The sequence below is a fragment of the Anarhichas minor genome, unplaced genomic scaffold (assembly GCF_050575085.1).
Source record: "Anarhichas minor isolate MPS153535 unplaced genomic scaffold, ASM5057508v1 ptg000079l, whole genome shotgun sequence".
NCBI classification, from domain to species: domain Eukaryota; kingdom Metazoa; phylum Chordata; class Actinopteri; order Perciformes; family Anarhichadidae; genus Anarhichas; species Anarhichas minor.
The window spans coordinates 2,889,597-2,905,777 of NW_027466525.1; the positions used below are offsets into that span (position 1 = coordinate 2,889,597).

General features: G+C 39.3%; 2 protein-coding genes across 3 annotated transcripts; both read right to left on the reverse strand.

Moving 5' to 3' along the window:
- Nucleotides 1-842: 842 nt before the first annotated feature.
- Nucleotides 843-5,633, reverse strand: seraf (Schwann cell-specific EGF-like repeat autocrine factor). Its single transcript, XM_076081130.1, has 6 exons — nucleotides 5,551-5,633; nucleotides 4,349-4,530; nucleotides 3,756-3,851; nucleotides 2,846-2,950; nucleotides 1,693-1,788; nucleotides 843-1,273 (listed from the first exon to the last, which is right to left on the reverse strand). The coding sequence occupies exons 1-6, from the start codon at nucleotides 5,631-5,633 to the stop codon at nucleotides 1,161-1,163; spliced, it is 675 nt and encodes a 224-aa protein (XP_075937245.1). The 3' UTR covers nucleotides 843-1,160.
- Nucleotides 5,634-7,662: 2,029 nt separating this feature from the next.
- tmem106ba (transmembrane protein 106Ba) lies at nucleotides 7,663-15,473 on the reverse strand. Of its 2 annotated transcripts, none has more exons than XM_076081134.1 (8): nucleotides 15,394-15,473; nucleotides 13,087-13,295; nucleotides 11,260-11,323; nucleotides 10,979-11,138; nucleotides 10,272-10,412; nucleotides 9,884-9,933; nucleotides 9,749-9,802; nucleotides 7,663-9,379 (listed from the first exon to the last, which is right to left on the reverse strand). In XM_076081134.1, exons 2-8 carry the CDS (start codon nucleotides 13,277-13,279, stop codon nucleotides 9,259-9,261), a joined length of 783 nt encoding a protein of 260 aa, XP_075937249.1. In that variant the 5' UTR covers nucleotides 13,280-13,295; nucleotides 15,394-15,473; the 3' UTR covers nucleotides 7,663-9,258. The 2 variants fall into 2 exon arrangements, with proteins under 2 accessions (XP_075937249.1, XP_075937250.1); XM_076081135.1 differs by having other exon boundaries at nucleotides 13,087-13,291; nucleotides 15,394-15,445.
- Nucleotides 15,474-16,181: the final 708 nt, after the last annotated feature.

Sequence of the window (16,181 nt, forward strand, 5' to 3'; positions counted from 1 at the left end):
CTGGGTTTTTTTGAACCGCCAAGTATTTATCTTTCGGAGAAAAAGATGCTCAGCTCTGTGACTTGAATGTGACGGTAATACATGAGATGCACTAACTTCAGCTTAGGCTCTCCAATAATTAAAAGGCCACCTTGGATATACAGAAAAATATGTGAAATTTACTTCAAATTAATTTATGTTTGCACCTTTACAGGCGTCGCAAGCATGATGGGGAAGAAATGAGAAATGGGTTGAAAGAAGCTGCAAAATGTACGAAGCAAGAAGAGAGCATCATGAGTTGTTGGGTGTGTGTGTGTTGATGGATATGTGTGTCTCTGTGCACATTTGAAGGCTAACAGGGGGACGTGATGTATTGCACTTGTCTGTTCGTCCCCGTATATCACTACCTCAAGGCTCACAGTAACACACATCTGGTAAATGCATCAGCAGACTTTCTACAGATGTGTGAGTGTTACTGCACAGCATTATGTAAAATAAGTAAAATGACAAATCAGTCTGTTTCAGTGAGGATTTATTCATGAGCAGCAGGTTATTTATTACCAGCAAGCTTTTAGTTTTTACACAATTAAGCCAAATTATAATCTTTTTACCAAATCGATGCGCACTGTTTGTTGTTCATTTATGAGAGAAATAATGCAAGGATGCTATATTAGTTATGCCTAATCTAGATGGTACACATCAGTAACTTGTTTGAATAGATTAAATACATTGGCATATGTCTTTCTGTTTTTCTTTCATTAATATATTTTTTGATTGGGTAAAGTAATGACCACCTGTTTGAGTTTTATACAGGATTTTGTTTTATATATAAAAATCTCTGACAACACCAAATTGCACTGTGGTACAAGTTACAGTTGACAGAATAAAGAAAATGTACTATTTCTATGCTTTTGCTTTGGTTAAATAAGCTTTGTTAAGCTTATTAATGCAATTCACTCTTTTATTCATTTAATGACACAAATGACAGTACAGTACATGTTTACACAGTCGAATGAGAACATTTCACAGGTTCAAGGTTTCTTAATTAAAAATAAAAAAATCCATAAAAAAATGTAAAAACTACAAATGTTTCAGCTTTAAAAAATAGAAGAAAGAAATGTCCTCATCAGCATGAAGTCACTTATTGGGCCTCGTTGACCTGTGACCCCAGCAGGCTCACACTAGTGGGACTTCTTCCTCTCCTCGCAGCGAGGGCCAGAGAAAGGGGGGCGACAGCGGCATTTGTCTGGAGAAATACACTTCCCTCCATTCAGGCAGGACTGAGCGCACACAGCTATAGACGATATAAAAACAGACCAACAAAATGAAAACGACGTTAATCAATTGTTAATCCTGAGAAACAAGTAAACGTCTCTGAAGAGCTTGTGAATCCGAACACCATAAATCCAGAAACGGAAGTGAAAAGTGCTTCCACATCTGTCACATCTGGAAAAACACTGAGCTGAGAGCTTTCCCTTAGCAGACACATACATCCGATACATATCATTCTCAGCTGCTTGGCGGACGGATATCTGCAACGTTTGTCTTCTCGGTAAGATGTAGACGGTTTACAGGGAACCCGGGAAAGCACAACCAAAAGCGAACAGGACAAAACGTTGGACAAGCAGCAGAGAAATGCAAAAGGAATCGTGCTTGTAAAGTGCACTGATGCATATGGAAGTGCTTGGTCTTCGGGACCAGTTTGAAACTCACCGGTGTGGCAGGCGCCGCCCAGCCATCCCTCCGGACAGCTGCAGATTCCTGGAGCTACGCAGAGTCCCCCATTTCTACAGCCCTGGGGACAGATCGCTGCAACAAAACCATAGAAAAGACATTGTTGGCATACTAGAGAGCAAATCTGAGCTTTAGCTATAGGTGACTCATATTTACTGGAGGCAGAAAAATGCCAGGAATAACTACGTGTTAATGGAATAGTTGACATAATACTGCCAATTAGCTTAGCTTAGCATAAAGCCTGGAAACAGGGAAACAGCTAGCTCTGCCCAAACACCTCTAAAGCTCACTAATTCAACATTATATCCTGTTTGTTTAAAGACTAAAAACAAGAAGTTGTGGTTTGACATGTCGTTATGTGCTGGACTATTTCTTGGCCAGGCTAGCTGTTTTATTTTTCTATGCTAAGCTAAGCTAACAGGCTGCTAGCTGTAGCTCCATATTTAGCGTACAGACTCGAGAGTGGTATCGATCTTCTCATCTAACTCTCCGCAAGTAAGCGAATAAACGCATTTCAGGAAGCAGCTTAAAGCTTAAAGGTGAATTTGTTAGCAGAAGAGACTGCAGTTAAAGCATAACTTACATTTAAAAATAAAAATTAGGACAAATTTCTACATTCATTCATCACAATGTTTTTTGTGATGTTGGGAGGTCAACAAACAAACAGCTTAACAACACTAGTATGGGCACTTTGAATGTAGGCTAGGCTAAATTGCTAATCTAAAAAATACATTGATTGAGTTCTATAGAGCCCTAATTTGTCGTTGAGTGCACAATAGTAGAGAATTGTTGTCCTTCACGTGTTACTAAAAAGTCAAGTCAACTCAATGTTATCTATGAGGAAAAACCTTTATCAGTTTATCTCAACAGATAAGATTCTGAGAAATATCTGCTGAGTCCAACTTGAGCTTCAATTTACTGCCAAGAATCGTCATTCACGAGCCGTCAATTTACATGCCAGAATTGCTGCGTCGGGGAGTGAGGGTTAGACTGAACGCTTCCCATCCTGACAGCAACTTGGCACCGAAAAAAAGCATTTTAAAATGTTTTAGCTCCAGCTGAGAGACAGGCTCCATGTGGCGACTTTGACCTTTGGTGTTAACAGGTTGATTAGAAACGGCCATAAACCGACCCTCCTGGCATCTTGAGCCGCTCCAGCTCGAGGGGCAGATGCACTTGGCCGCTCCGTTGACAGCGATGCATTCTCCTCCGTTCCAGCATCCCCCGTCACACGTCACTGCCAAAAGACAGACACGGATCACACCCATCAGCAGGGATGAGATCGCTTTACCCGTCCTGTCCTCAAGTGTTTGTGGCTGCACTGATTTTAGACATATATAACTTGGGCTTGATTCCTAATCAAGGGGGAAAAAAGTCACAATTGAATTGTCTAAATCAGTGCTTTCCAACCTTTTTTTTTTCCCTTGTGACCCCTTTGAAATTAGTATTTGGGACCCTTAATCACTAGTTGCATATGTCTACCAGTGGTTTCTTGGTTTTCATTTTATTTCCAGAAGCTTGATTAGTTTAATTCTTTTAGATTTCTAGAGAGTTTAAGAAAGTCTGGAAGTGTACATGTGTGTATCTTTCCTCTCTCCCTGTTCTGGTAATTGTCTTGCGAGTTCTCAGATTTAACTCGCAACCTAAAGGTTTGAAAAATACTGGCTCTAAATGCTGTTTCAAAGATTTGTGACTGGAACATCTGGTGAATAAACACAAAATCCTCTCATTTTATTTAGATTTTACCCCCAAAAATATAAGGAAATTTGAAAATATTCAGTCTTAAATAATATAACCAGCTTTTAAATACTTATTGAACTACTGCAGTTTTGTTACTGGAAAAAAAAATATCTAGCTGCTCTAGTTTTCGACTGGAGAAGGAATCTGGTGTGTGTCTGATAAAAGTGTGTCAAAATGTGCCGATATATTTCAACTGTACCACATGGAGGAATGAAATTACAAGAAGATGGCTTTCAGATTCCACATATTGGACCAACCAAATGTTTTGTTTACAAAAATCTGTGCAAAGAAAGCCTGCTTACCTTTGTGACAGTATCTTCCCCCAAATCCTGGAGGACATCTGCATTTTCCAGGACGAAGGCACGTTCCTCCATTCTTACATTTGGGATAACAGTTGGCTGCATTTTACATTAACACAAGAACACACAACATTTTGACATTACTCTTGATACAGAGAAGTGTTATCTTAGATACTGTAAAGGTAAGAAGGGACATAACTAAGGAATGATGAATATGGTCTCTTTTAGTGTTTTGAAAATTACGATTTGATGTCTTTAGATCTAGATGCTTTTTCCCATCAGTGTAGGTTTATGTTTGGTTTATGCTGACACACATCTTTGTAAAAAATACCTGAATTTGATTGACATTAAAACCTGCATATTGTTTTATCTATGTAGCTTAAGTGCATTTAATTGCATACCACTTAATTATGACTCATTCATTGTATTAACCATACATATCTAAATAAGCATTGGTTCCTCTACAAGAGGAAAACTAATACAGACTGTATATCCTACTGACAGCTTAAAACTACATATATTTATACTATTATAATGGGGGAACATGTTCCACCTTAAATGCAATTAAATAACAGATAAAAGGTTTGTAACGTCACCATACTGGCAGGTCTCTCCTTCGTAGCCCTTGGAGCAGTAGCATGTGTTGTTGCGGATGCAGATCCCTCCGTGGTTGCACTGCGGTTCGCACTTCGCTTTCGGGTCGAAAACGAACCCGACCGCGACTCCCCGGGGCGCGTCCGAGCGCGCCGCGGAGCACAGAGCGACCAAGGCGGCCAAGAGAAAAGTTGAAGCGAGACCCACGACACCCATGTTTGGTGGGTTTTTATTTGTGTGTGTGTGTGTGTCTCAAACTGTGAAGAGAGAGGCAGCAGCAGACAGACAGACGGAGACGGAGATGGAGGAGAAAGTAGCGGGACCTCCCCCCCAAGTCGTGGCCGCTGTTCCACAAAGGTTAGTGCCGGGGCGGGGCGAGGAGAACGGGGGCCGGTCAGGGTCACCGGCTGACTTGGAAGAGTCTGGATGGGTGATAAGTTTATGAAAGTGGCCACCACATGTAATGTTACACAAAAAGTATTTGGAAGTAAATGAGACAAATATTAGTCGATACGCCGAAGAAAGAACTTCAAACCATCTTTTTGTCTCGAAGTTAAAAAGTACCAACGGTAACTTTAGCGTTAGCTTTGTAGCTAGCTGACGTTAGCTAAGCTACATTGGTTGTTAACGTTACGTCATTAAGTAGCTAACGTTAGCTAACTAGCCAAATAAAATGTTTTTTGCTTTTTGGGGTTATCTTAAATGAATACATCTATTTAATCTAACATGTAAGTACACACAAGTAATGTTGTGTAAGGAGTTTGTCTCTGGCTTTTCATTTATATTTTAAAGCAACGATAACTACAAGAGTTTTGTGAATTATAAACGAAGAAGCTAACTAGCTAGCTTAGTTGCCAAAATATGTTTATTAGCCACTTGTGTATAAACTCAGTACACACTCGCTGTGTAGCCAAACTTTGTTAAATGTAATAGTTGAAGTGGAGTTTATTTTAAACTCCAAGTGTTCAAAGATATGTCAGAAAGATGGGGATGGTGCAATCCTAAAACCTTAAGTCTTAGGTTTGTTTTTATCATTATTTAGCTTCAATGAATGAGCTGGAACAACATACAATGTATATATGATTCAGTGGAATAATAAGATGATTTTAATGGGGTTAACTGTACAGAGATACTTCAGTATTCACATATGGTCATACAGTGAAATAAAGATTGAACATAAACCTATTATGGACAGATAGTTACTGTTAGTATTAATAAATAAATATGTAAACAACAAACTCCCAGTGTCCGGATTCCAATGCAACATGTTTCACTTACTTCAAGCATTACAAACCATCTCTGAAGATATCTGTCCTCATAGACAAGCAACAAAAAATGAAACCTAAAAAAAATGCTCTCTTTTTTTGGTAACCACTTATTCCTATAAAAACTATAGATGACTTGTTTTGTTTGTTATCCAGAGAAACGGGGACACTGTTTCTAGAGAGACTCTAGATTAAGTTTTCAATCATGTGCACTCCATAAACACAATTTAATTCAATTATTGGAATGATGGCAGAAATCTCGAATGAAAAAAAATGAAACTACTGCATGACCAAATAACACTAATGAAAAGTGAGAAATGGAACACGAATAGTCACAATGTTATTCTCCTCCACTGGACACACTCCAGTACTAGTTTTCATTCTTCACAAGAAAAAAGGTTCAGTGTGGAGCCAACTATAGGTTATTATTTTTTAGACAGCAAGACCCATGTGTGTTCATGTAGAAGACATGTGGGGAAACCATTTCCTTTTACCTGGTGAGATGAAGTGCTGGGTCCACATGAAGTAAGGGGGAAGGTCTGCTGTAATGGCTCTAACACAACCAGATCAATAGCGGATGTGGCCGTCACAGTGAAACCTACCGACCGAGCGCTCACAGGAAAGTAGATTTCCATATGAAAATCCTGCTTTTGCTTGAAAAATGACTTTGGCCATATTAAGCCAGTAGCCTTCATAGCCTACAACGGTCGTTGATACAAAGTTCTGTATGTTGGCTGCACCTTCAGACAGCTCAGCCTGAGGTCGTCCGGCTTTGTTTAGATCCAGACACATTGTGAGTTTAAGACTTGGTGGTGAATCAGAACACCACCTAGCTTAATTATTGAATTCATTACAACACTATTGGACTAAAGAAATCTCAGTCATCTAAGACCAAAACGACTAACTCGACTTAAGAGGGGGCAGCCCTGGATAAAACAATGATATACATCAATTTAGGTACTGTTAATATTATATCAGCCAATATTTTGTTTAAAATAAATAAATAACATGTTGGTCAAGCATCTTTTGAATTTGGAGTTGTGACAAAATATATGTACTGAGGCAGAATATGTTGCAATTGAACATTAAATATATTGTCAAAGAGGGCAGTGACAGTAAAAGATAATAATAATAAAGCTGATGTCAATATGTCCTTTATTGACCCACTAACATACTGGCTCAGGACAAAGAGGAAACTGGCAATGCTTACTTGTAGTGTGTGTGTGTGTGTGTGTGTGTGTGTGTGTGTGTGTGTGTGTGTGTGTGTGTGTGTGTGTGTCCCAGTAAAGCTCTGGTCCAAACCCAATGACCTGGATCTCAGAGAGGAAGTGAGCTGATGTTTCCAGCAGATGTGAACATACCGCGATACTCTGGGGACATCTTGTGCCTCTAGCTCCATTAAGGAGTATACAGCCTGTAGTGAGTAACTCATTAACATACAATGTTTGTGTTTCTGTAAGAGCGCCCTCTCGTGGTGGATGTTGTTGGTCATTCAGCTGGTCATTCAGCTGGTCTGTCCACTCATCAAGGATACTTACTCTCATTTAAGTGATTGAAAAATATTAAATTTGTTCTCAATAAATATAAAAATGATTAGATTGGTATGAAGTTTGATTATCATATGTATGCTCCCAAATAATTTAAACTAATGTATAGAGTTTCAGTTTTTTTTTGCATTTTAGCCCCATTACTGCTTCCTCTTTTACTGAATCATGACTACCAATGCATTTAACTGAAACAAGCTGAAACAATTAGCAAGAAAATATATTACCAACTATTTTGATAGATTAACTGTAAAAATATTTATTTTTGCCTAAAGTTCACTTGCTTCAACTTCTCAAATGTGAATATTTACTGTTATTTTTGTCTTATATTATCCTAAAACAACTCTTTTTTTTTTTTTTTTTCCTAATATTTTTACAGATTAATTTTTCATAATTGAAAGTATTAAATTCAATAACAGTGAAGTAACAGCAAGGTGAGTGATACTCTAGTTAAGCAGACCACTCGGCGCCACCCAGTGTCTACAGAGAATATTACAAGAAAGAACCTTTAGAAATGAAACGTGATTTTATTTCCAGCTTCATGCGTGAGAAACAGAAAAGCACCGCGTAGACGTCACAATGTTATGCATGAGTTATACTCCGCTGCTAGATTGCGTGATGCATGAAATGTATTTCTGATTTCTGTCTTCAAATCCTTTGTCAGGCGCTTTATTTTTTTTATGCATGTTTTCAATAGTTCCATATAACTTTGGCAGAAGCACAATTGTGCTGGAGGTAAAATTATGGAAGAGTTTGGATGTAAAGCTCCTGTGCCTAGAATTAATAAGGTGTTGTTGTTAAAGGATGTGAGATTCTTGGAAACACATCTCCTGGCTCTGATGTCCAATCAAACTTCTGCTCTGAAGTATAAATCAGGCATAACAGCAACAGAGAGGTGTTCACATCTACACCGCCTGTCATCAAATATCAAGAAGGGTTGGATCTAGGATTTCAGTTTTCTTATGACGACTTAAGAAATTAAATTAAGTCAGAAAAAAACCACACTTAATGTAACAAGGTGATATTGTACCTGTTCGATCACAACTGAACTAAGATCTGAAACTTTAAAATAATTCATCTTTTGGACATTTCGGTGTTTCGGGCGTTCAGTACATCAAGTGATCTGTTTGAAAAATGCCAAAACAAAACGATAAGTCACAAAAGGAAGTCATAGTTATTTTTTAAGTCAACTCATGATACAAGCTATAGATGCAGAGTGGGTTAAAATAGCAAACGCCTCATTGCAAAATGACACATAGCACACACAATAATAGAATAACCTGAATCTAAAGGGAAGAAAGCCAGAAAGTACACATTTTACATTTACACATTTCTGTATCTTATAGCTCACGGTAATGCTCCCACAGTAAAATAAAAAGTTATCCCTTTTCAAAATATATATTTTGTAACCTCCTCATAACATGTTGCAGTCTTCATAGTAGTCACGTCTGCTTTTAAATCACTCCGCCGAATGACAGCCAGCTAAACAAAGGAAAAGACTCTCACTACCTATACTCCAAATGAAAAGAAAGAAATGACATAAGATAAAACATCATCTATACTGCACGAATATCAAGAATCATATTTTGATGAAACAGAATAAAAAGAGCAGGAGGAGGTGGGGTTTACTCTTGAACGTTAGCTGTTGTATTTTTTATTAAAAGTGGTATAGAGTAGCAGGGAGAACTCAACACTCTTATTAATATCTGTGGTTATTGACCATGTTAAAGTGCATCATATGTGAAGCCACTGCTTCCAGTAATTTCACTGTTAACGAGTGACAATGTAAACATGATGGGAGTGTCTATCAATGTGAATATTACATGATTTATGTCTGTTTTGTTGGCACCAGGGTGGAAAAATGACAATAAACCTCACGGCAGATCCTGCTAAATTCTCTCTGCTTTCATCAGTCTGTCAATCTGACATCACATTAGACCCGGTTTGGAATTTAAGAATGAATGAGCCACCGACTAGTTATGAAAAGTTATGTCGTTCCATTGTGAGCGAGCAAAGGTTTCCTCTCTGGAAGTCGGCCCAGTGTTCTCCGTGAGAACCTCAGTCACAGCAGAGTTTGATGCATTCGCTCTTTTGCCTCTTTCTTTACTGGTAGACCTGCACACGGCCATGCAGGGAGGTGGTGTTCCCCCCACAGTCCACATACTGGTACATCTCCTGGGAGACCTGCTCCGTGTGGCCGAAGTATGACGTGGTCACCGTCACCCTGAAAAAGAACCAAACCCCCGAGTCAGCAGTTCATCGGATAACAAGGTGAGACCGTCACTTCTGAATCCTCTAATGGGTGTTAACGGCATTATGGTCGAGATATAAAACCACTTAATTACAAGAGCAGGCGTTACAGTATCAGCTGCTTCTTGTTTGATTTGCTAAAGTTGTTAAACTTTCTTGTTGCTGGGCTTCTCTTCAGCATGAGTGGGTGAAACTATGTGAGTGTGGAGGACAGAGTTGTGGAGATTGATGCTGATGTATGAAAGGATACAAATCAAGATAAATAATGACAGTACATCACACACAGCATGATTAAATTCAAAGTCAAACATGAGGATAAAAGAAAGAAATTGGCTGTACTCACTGCATCATCACCACTATGTTGTGAACTTTAATGGTCGGCAAGGTGCAGTAGTCACTGTAGACAGGAAGTGATTCATGATTCAAATGCTCAAAAGTGTAAACGGGATATGTTTATGACTTCTAGAAAGATACTTACAACATATAACTCATCTCATCAGCAATGGTGGTGGGAACAGTGTAGTCGATCTGTAGTGAAACACAATTCATAAAGCAACCGAGGAGAAAAACAGCAGAGCACATTTATGCTAATTAAAGCAAAAGTTAACACAATTAAGTATGTTTTTCTGTTTAATTAGTGGTCCAAGAGTGAGCAGCTGTAGTTACAAGAATTTAAAGACGCTTCAGGCTTTGATGACTCTTAAACCTCTTGTTAGAAGTCTGTTGTGCACGCTGCATTCATAACTGAAGTGCATCAGAATCCATTTTCTGTCACCTTTTAATAATAGATTCTCTTATCATGAGTTTGTACCAGTGCAGAGTCCTTGTGAGTGTTGTGTGCGATCAGTAAATGTATTGTAACCCACCTGCCGCTCATCCAGCGGTGTGATGACGGAGCTGTTGTTGAACTTGGCCTTGCCGATCACCGTCTTGGAGAACTGCACCTGGGCTGTGATGTTGGTCACAGAGACGGTGTAGTAGTTATTGTTGGTGATGTTCAGAGTGCTCTGGGTGGAGGAAGATCAAAGCCGTCAGATTGTGGCAATAGAGGGCTTCATGTAGAACAAAAAAGCCCCAATGTTAACTATAGCATGTTAAACCTGTAACACAATGCAGCAGTGGTTGGTCTGCACTGTACTCGGTGCACCTTTCTGGTTCGGTCTGTTTTTCCTGAGGGAAGTCTTTGTCTCTTTAGCTGCTAAATTCTCCACAGTATTTACTAGCTAATTGCTAACTTTGTCCGTCTGCCATTTGGTGTTTTAGCGGTAACATGCAGAACATTTTGAAAGCTTTTTTTCCCCTCAAAACAGCTTCCTGCTGCAGCCAAAAACAGCCCTAATGAGAGCACGGAGAGCGAACCAAAATAGTGAAACTGTGGCCCAATAAAACGAACACAATGAGCCGAAAGACACGATAATTCTATAGTGATTACTCCTGCCCCATACAAGAAGTCTTTGTTCCTATAAAAACATTGATTATAAATACTTTAAGACTTCAACCTAAACACAAGCAGACTTATTACACCGTCCAGGGTTTCATTATGAGTCGGGGGATTGCGCCGACACAATCTCACCGTGACGTTGAGATAGACGATTCGTTTGTCCAGGTCGTAGGAGACGTAGGCGGACTTCACTCCCACATAGGAGACATCAATAGAGCGAGGGAATAGGAAGAACACAGCCAGGCCGGACAGCAGCAGGCAGAGGGCCACTGATATCGTGACATACAGCTTTCTGCGTGACACGGAAAAGAGAAGTGAGACCCTGAAACCAGCTGAGGACTTCAAAGTCTATCACGGAGTTTCATCATGCAGACGGAGAACACCATTCATCTTTAGAAAAGAGGCCGACTCACGTCCTGCTCGGCCGGAGCCTTTGGTCGCTGTATGGAATCAGAGCCACGAGCTGATTCTCTTGACCTGTTGAATTATTCAAAGGAAGGAAAGGAAAGCTGTGTCATTCTGCTGTTTGATGGAGAACAGAGTGTGTGGGCTACATACAATACTGTACACCTCCTGAGAAGAGTCTGTTTCCCACTTCAAGTTAAAGATATATTTTATTGGTGGTTGGTTTATTCTTAAAGGGTAACTCACCCTGGACCCAATTTTCCCATGTTTCTGTGATTAACGGGGACATTTGGTGACTAATTGCTCGATGAAACTCCTCACGGTCAATTAAGTCGACTGAAAGAGCTTGTTTTTGTATTTTAAGTGTCTGACAACATTTTGTAAAGGAGCCTACCGAGAAATACAACTTTCTGTTTGTTATTGCATCATGTGACTTGTTGCCGGAAGGATGGTGGAAAGGTGGAGAAGACAGCAGTGCTGCTGTTGTCAGAGTTTGTTGTGTTGGAGTACAGTAAAGCGTAGCTTAGCGTTAACTGAATTAGTTTTAATGTCATGGCTGAATCGAAACGTGAGATTTCAGAGCCTGACTTCTCAGAGCGAGACACACGATGACAAACAGAAGAATGTTTTATTCCTCCGTAGGGTTATTTCCACGCTGTTGTCAGACACTTACAATAACAATCTGAGCAGGTCGGTGGCAAAAACAAGTGCTTTTACTGCACATACATTGACGGTGAGGTGAATGCCCCGAGCGTTTACATTACAGCCTGTTTATCGGCTGCGATCTCAGACACAAACTGATGGGAAAACAGGCTCCAGATTATTGTCTATAAAAGTGGTGAGTGTGTCGAGCTCTATAAGAAGAATTTAACAGCGTCAATCTGACATGAAACATTTTCACAAAACCCTGAAGTGTTCTGGAGTAGAGATTAAAAATGGAAAGGGGAGAATAACTGTGTCTCTAAAGCCTGGACATGGAGGCATTATGGCCTGTTTATTTAGTATTGCTCTTGTTTTTTCTTGTACGTTATTATGTATTTGCTACATCTGTGGTTTATGAATTTTGTTGTAGACATAAAGGCCAGAAACTTGTATTTATATTCAGACTTTTGGAGTTTTATATTTGGAAATACAATATGAACTCTAGATCTGGTTCATATAAACTTGTTTCATGTAGCTACGTATGGACATCCTCACTATTAAATGCTTTTTTTTCTTAACTTAACTTCTAGTGGGGCTGAGAGTCACAGGCCCGGCCATGACTACGTGGTTGCACTTTGTGCCACAATAAAATCCTGGTAAAACTCAAGCCTCGACTCTTGTGAACTCTTGTGAAATACAATCTGAGAGCGAGCAGAGCACTGTGTCCACAGACAGCTGGACTTAGAGACTTAAAGACCGTTTGACCTGTTTGCTGTTTAGTCTAAAGAATCACACACTCGCCCGGTTGGTATCTTTCTTGTAATTTAATAATATCATGTGACAGGATCTCCTGTGTATTGAGGGAGAATACATCAATGTTATTTACGCTTCAGTTTGAAGATTTTAAGATCCTGAGAACACACAAACCCTCAATAACACAACCTTTTCTGCCACAGTTACAGTTTTGGTCATTTCACGAGACTTTTTAGTGTTGTGTGTTTTTGTCCCGTGGAAGGAAAAGATCATGCCACATCTTTCCATGCATCAACATTTGATTATGATGTGATGACAGCTGGCTGGTTGTTTGCTTGTATCGTATCAAATGCGATCAACCGTAACCCACAGCCCTGACGAAGCAGACGTTTTTAACCGTTAATTTAGACAGAAGTAACACCTGTGGATGTTTTTTTTACCTCGTGGTATCCTGCCGGTGCCCTGACACGTCGGGCAGGTGACGCTGTCCCGTCCGGTGAACTCCACGTAGGGGAACTGAGACACGTCTCCGTTCTTTCCGTCCTCCTCGCCGTCTCGGTACTCCCCGGAGGCCGTCAGCGAGTCCTGACTCTCGTCTTTGGGGTTGGCCAAGTGGGAATGGAGCTTGCCCATAGCTGCAGCTGTCTGTCTGCACACAAAAGGAGGGCGTGAGCACAGAGGAACTCTCTATAGGTACAGCGGGACGTGCTGACTAACCACATGCCACACAGCTGTTTGAATGGGAAACTGGAACCTGGATGGATTCCAGGGGAACATTTTCCAGGCCAACAAACTTCAGCTGGTGCATGAAGGAAAATCTGTTGTAATACCTCAGAAACAATTCTGCTGGGACTCGGGAGTGTGCTGCTCAATAGAGAGCAGACTGTGACCACGGCTTAATCACAGTTTGTTGTGTAGTGCGGATGCTCACACCTCTGGCATCACTATTGTATTCATAAATAATACGCCTAAAAGCACAAGGTTTTAAGAAACTTTCCTGTATGCCTATATTCGGATCACTTTCATTTAAATCAGCTAATTACTTTGTCAAAATGTGACAAGTAGAATATGTTTATGTTAATGAGAATGGACCTAATGTTCAATATTTTCAGTAGCTTAAAAGTCTTTTACTATTATACAGTCAACCTGTTTCTATTAATAAGATACTGTTGGGTAGTTTAATATAATTTATGGACAACACACATGATGATTCATATGTTCATCATACGTCACATGAAATGTGTGCTCAGTTATTCCACTACTGATTATTATACAGGCGTATGTATTGTGTTATTGAATTATTATTACTGATAAATATCATTTGATCAGCGTTTTAATATTGTAGCTGGTCACAGTGAGGTTTGGTAGTTAAATAAGCATCATATTTGTTAGATCTGTAATCTACCAAGTATCTAAAGCTGTGAAATGAATGTAGTTGAGTAAAAGGTACAGAGGTACAAGTGTTGTGCTTTACTTGAGTATACACATTTTATTCTACTTTATACTTCTGCTATATTTGACCTTTTACTCCACTACACCCACAAGTCACTTTGCAGATTATTAGTATAAATATAAATAAAAAAGCAGCTTCACTTCTGCCAGCTGCAACGGGATATACACAATACATCATGCATCATTAATCATATTTCAGTAATAGTTTATTTATGAATTTTAAATGGACAATTCAGAAAATACATTTACTTTCGGTACTTAAAGTATACTTTGATACTTGTACTTTTACTTGGAGTACGATTTTGATTGCAGGACTTCTAATTGAGTATTTCCACAATGTAGTAATGATACTTTTATTTAGGTAAACGATCCAAATACTTCCTCCATCACTGTAAAATGAAAGTACAAGTACCTCAAAGTTGTATTTAAGTACAGTACTTGAATAAATGTATTTAGTTACAATCCACCACTGTTATTATAAAGTAGGTCAATCCCATTGTTGGGAATACTTTACAAATGTAATACACAATACTTGTATCCTGTTAAACTGTACTACGTATCGTACGTATTTTAATAACTTCATCCAAGTAGACGAATATTACTTGATTACTTTTCTAACAAATGTTTTAAACTGGACAATAAAGCTGAACAGTCCTTAAACCAGTACTCAACATTGAATACGATCAAACTCTGATTAAAAAACATTCAATATAACTTGAACTAAGACTGAAACAGAGCAACAGAATGAATGTCATATTCTAAATTATAAGCTTTTCAACGAATATTGGAATGTAACACCTTTGTAATACCAACATGTTGACTGTTAACTCTGATTTAATTACGTTTGTATGTTTTTGTACATGTATTATGTAACACTGGGCGACCCTGACATGCACCCCAGTCACCCAGCAGGATGGCGTGTTTACACAGCCTGGCTGTCTACAGCCTCGCTGTCATCACAGGCCGTCATGCATCTGAGCCGTTGAGCCTCAGCCGGGAACACAACGTACCGGTGGAAGGAAACCCGCTTTACCGCCTCCAGTCTCACCACCAAACGCGATATTTGGCCTTTTAATTAAATGAGTATTTCAACACAATCACCAAAACGGTGTTCCGCGTCGTCGCGTATTTCTGATATTTAATCAACATATTGTACAAAATCAACGGCGGCTCTGCGGGACAATCCGCACTTCGCATAGTTACGTCACCATAGTCGTTGAAACATGCAACGGGCAGTAAACTAGCGCAGGCTACATATTGTATTCATTATATTATATTTGTTTTAACGTGCTTACCCGTGTTTTACTTGTTTGACATTCGTCGTCTCCTCGCTGTGTTGTTGTGGCTCGACACACCAATGGCGGAATAACGCCGACGGGAGCTCCTCCCTCCTCTCCCCCATTGGACAGCCTCATGTTGGGGGAGAGATGTAGCGGTGGGACCTAACAGTGGTGGATGTATTCAGATTACTTTACTTCAGTAAAAGTACAAATACCACCCTGTAAAAATACTGTTACAAGTTAAAGTCCTGCAGTAATATTCTTTATACTATACAACTTAAAATAATATAATTAAAGTACAGTCAAAGCAGCACATAGTGACCTGCTTCGGAGTATACTATTAATATACAAGTATTTATCGTTATATTATATCATTGGATTTATATAACTGATGCATTGTCATTTAATCAGCATTTTAATATTTAATAATACCTCAAATTTGTGCTCCAGTATTTGAGTAAATGCACTTTTTACATTCTACCACTGATTGTTATACAGGTATATGTAATATCTTATTATTATTATTATTATTACTGATGCATTATTATACATGCATCGTATGGGAAGGCCACTGTATAATCACAATTTACTCGGAGAGTTATGCGTTGTGGTGATCCTATTGAATACACAAATAACCATAAAATGCACCTACGTCCCTGTAAATGTTATGTATCACCAGCCCACTGAGGCACACAACGGTGTACAGTCATGTGCCTTTAGGGACACCAGTCAACCTTAATAGAGATCACTATCATTAAAACTAAACAGGAAAATGTGACGTTTTATTACAAACAGTAGGAACG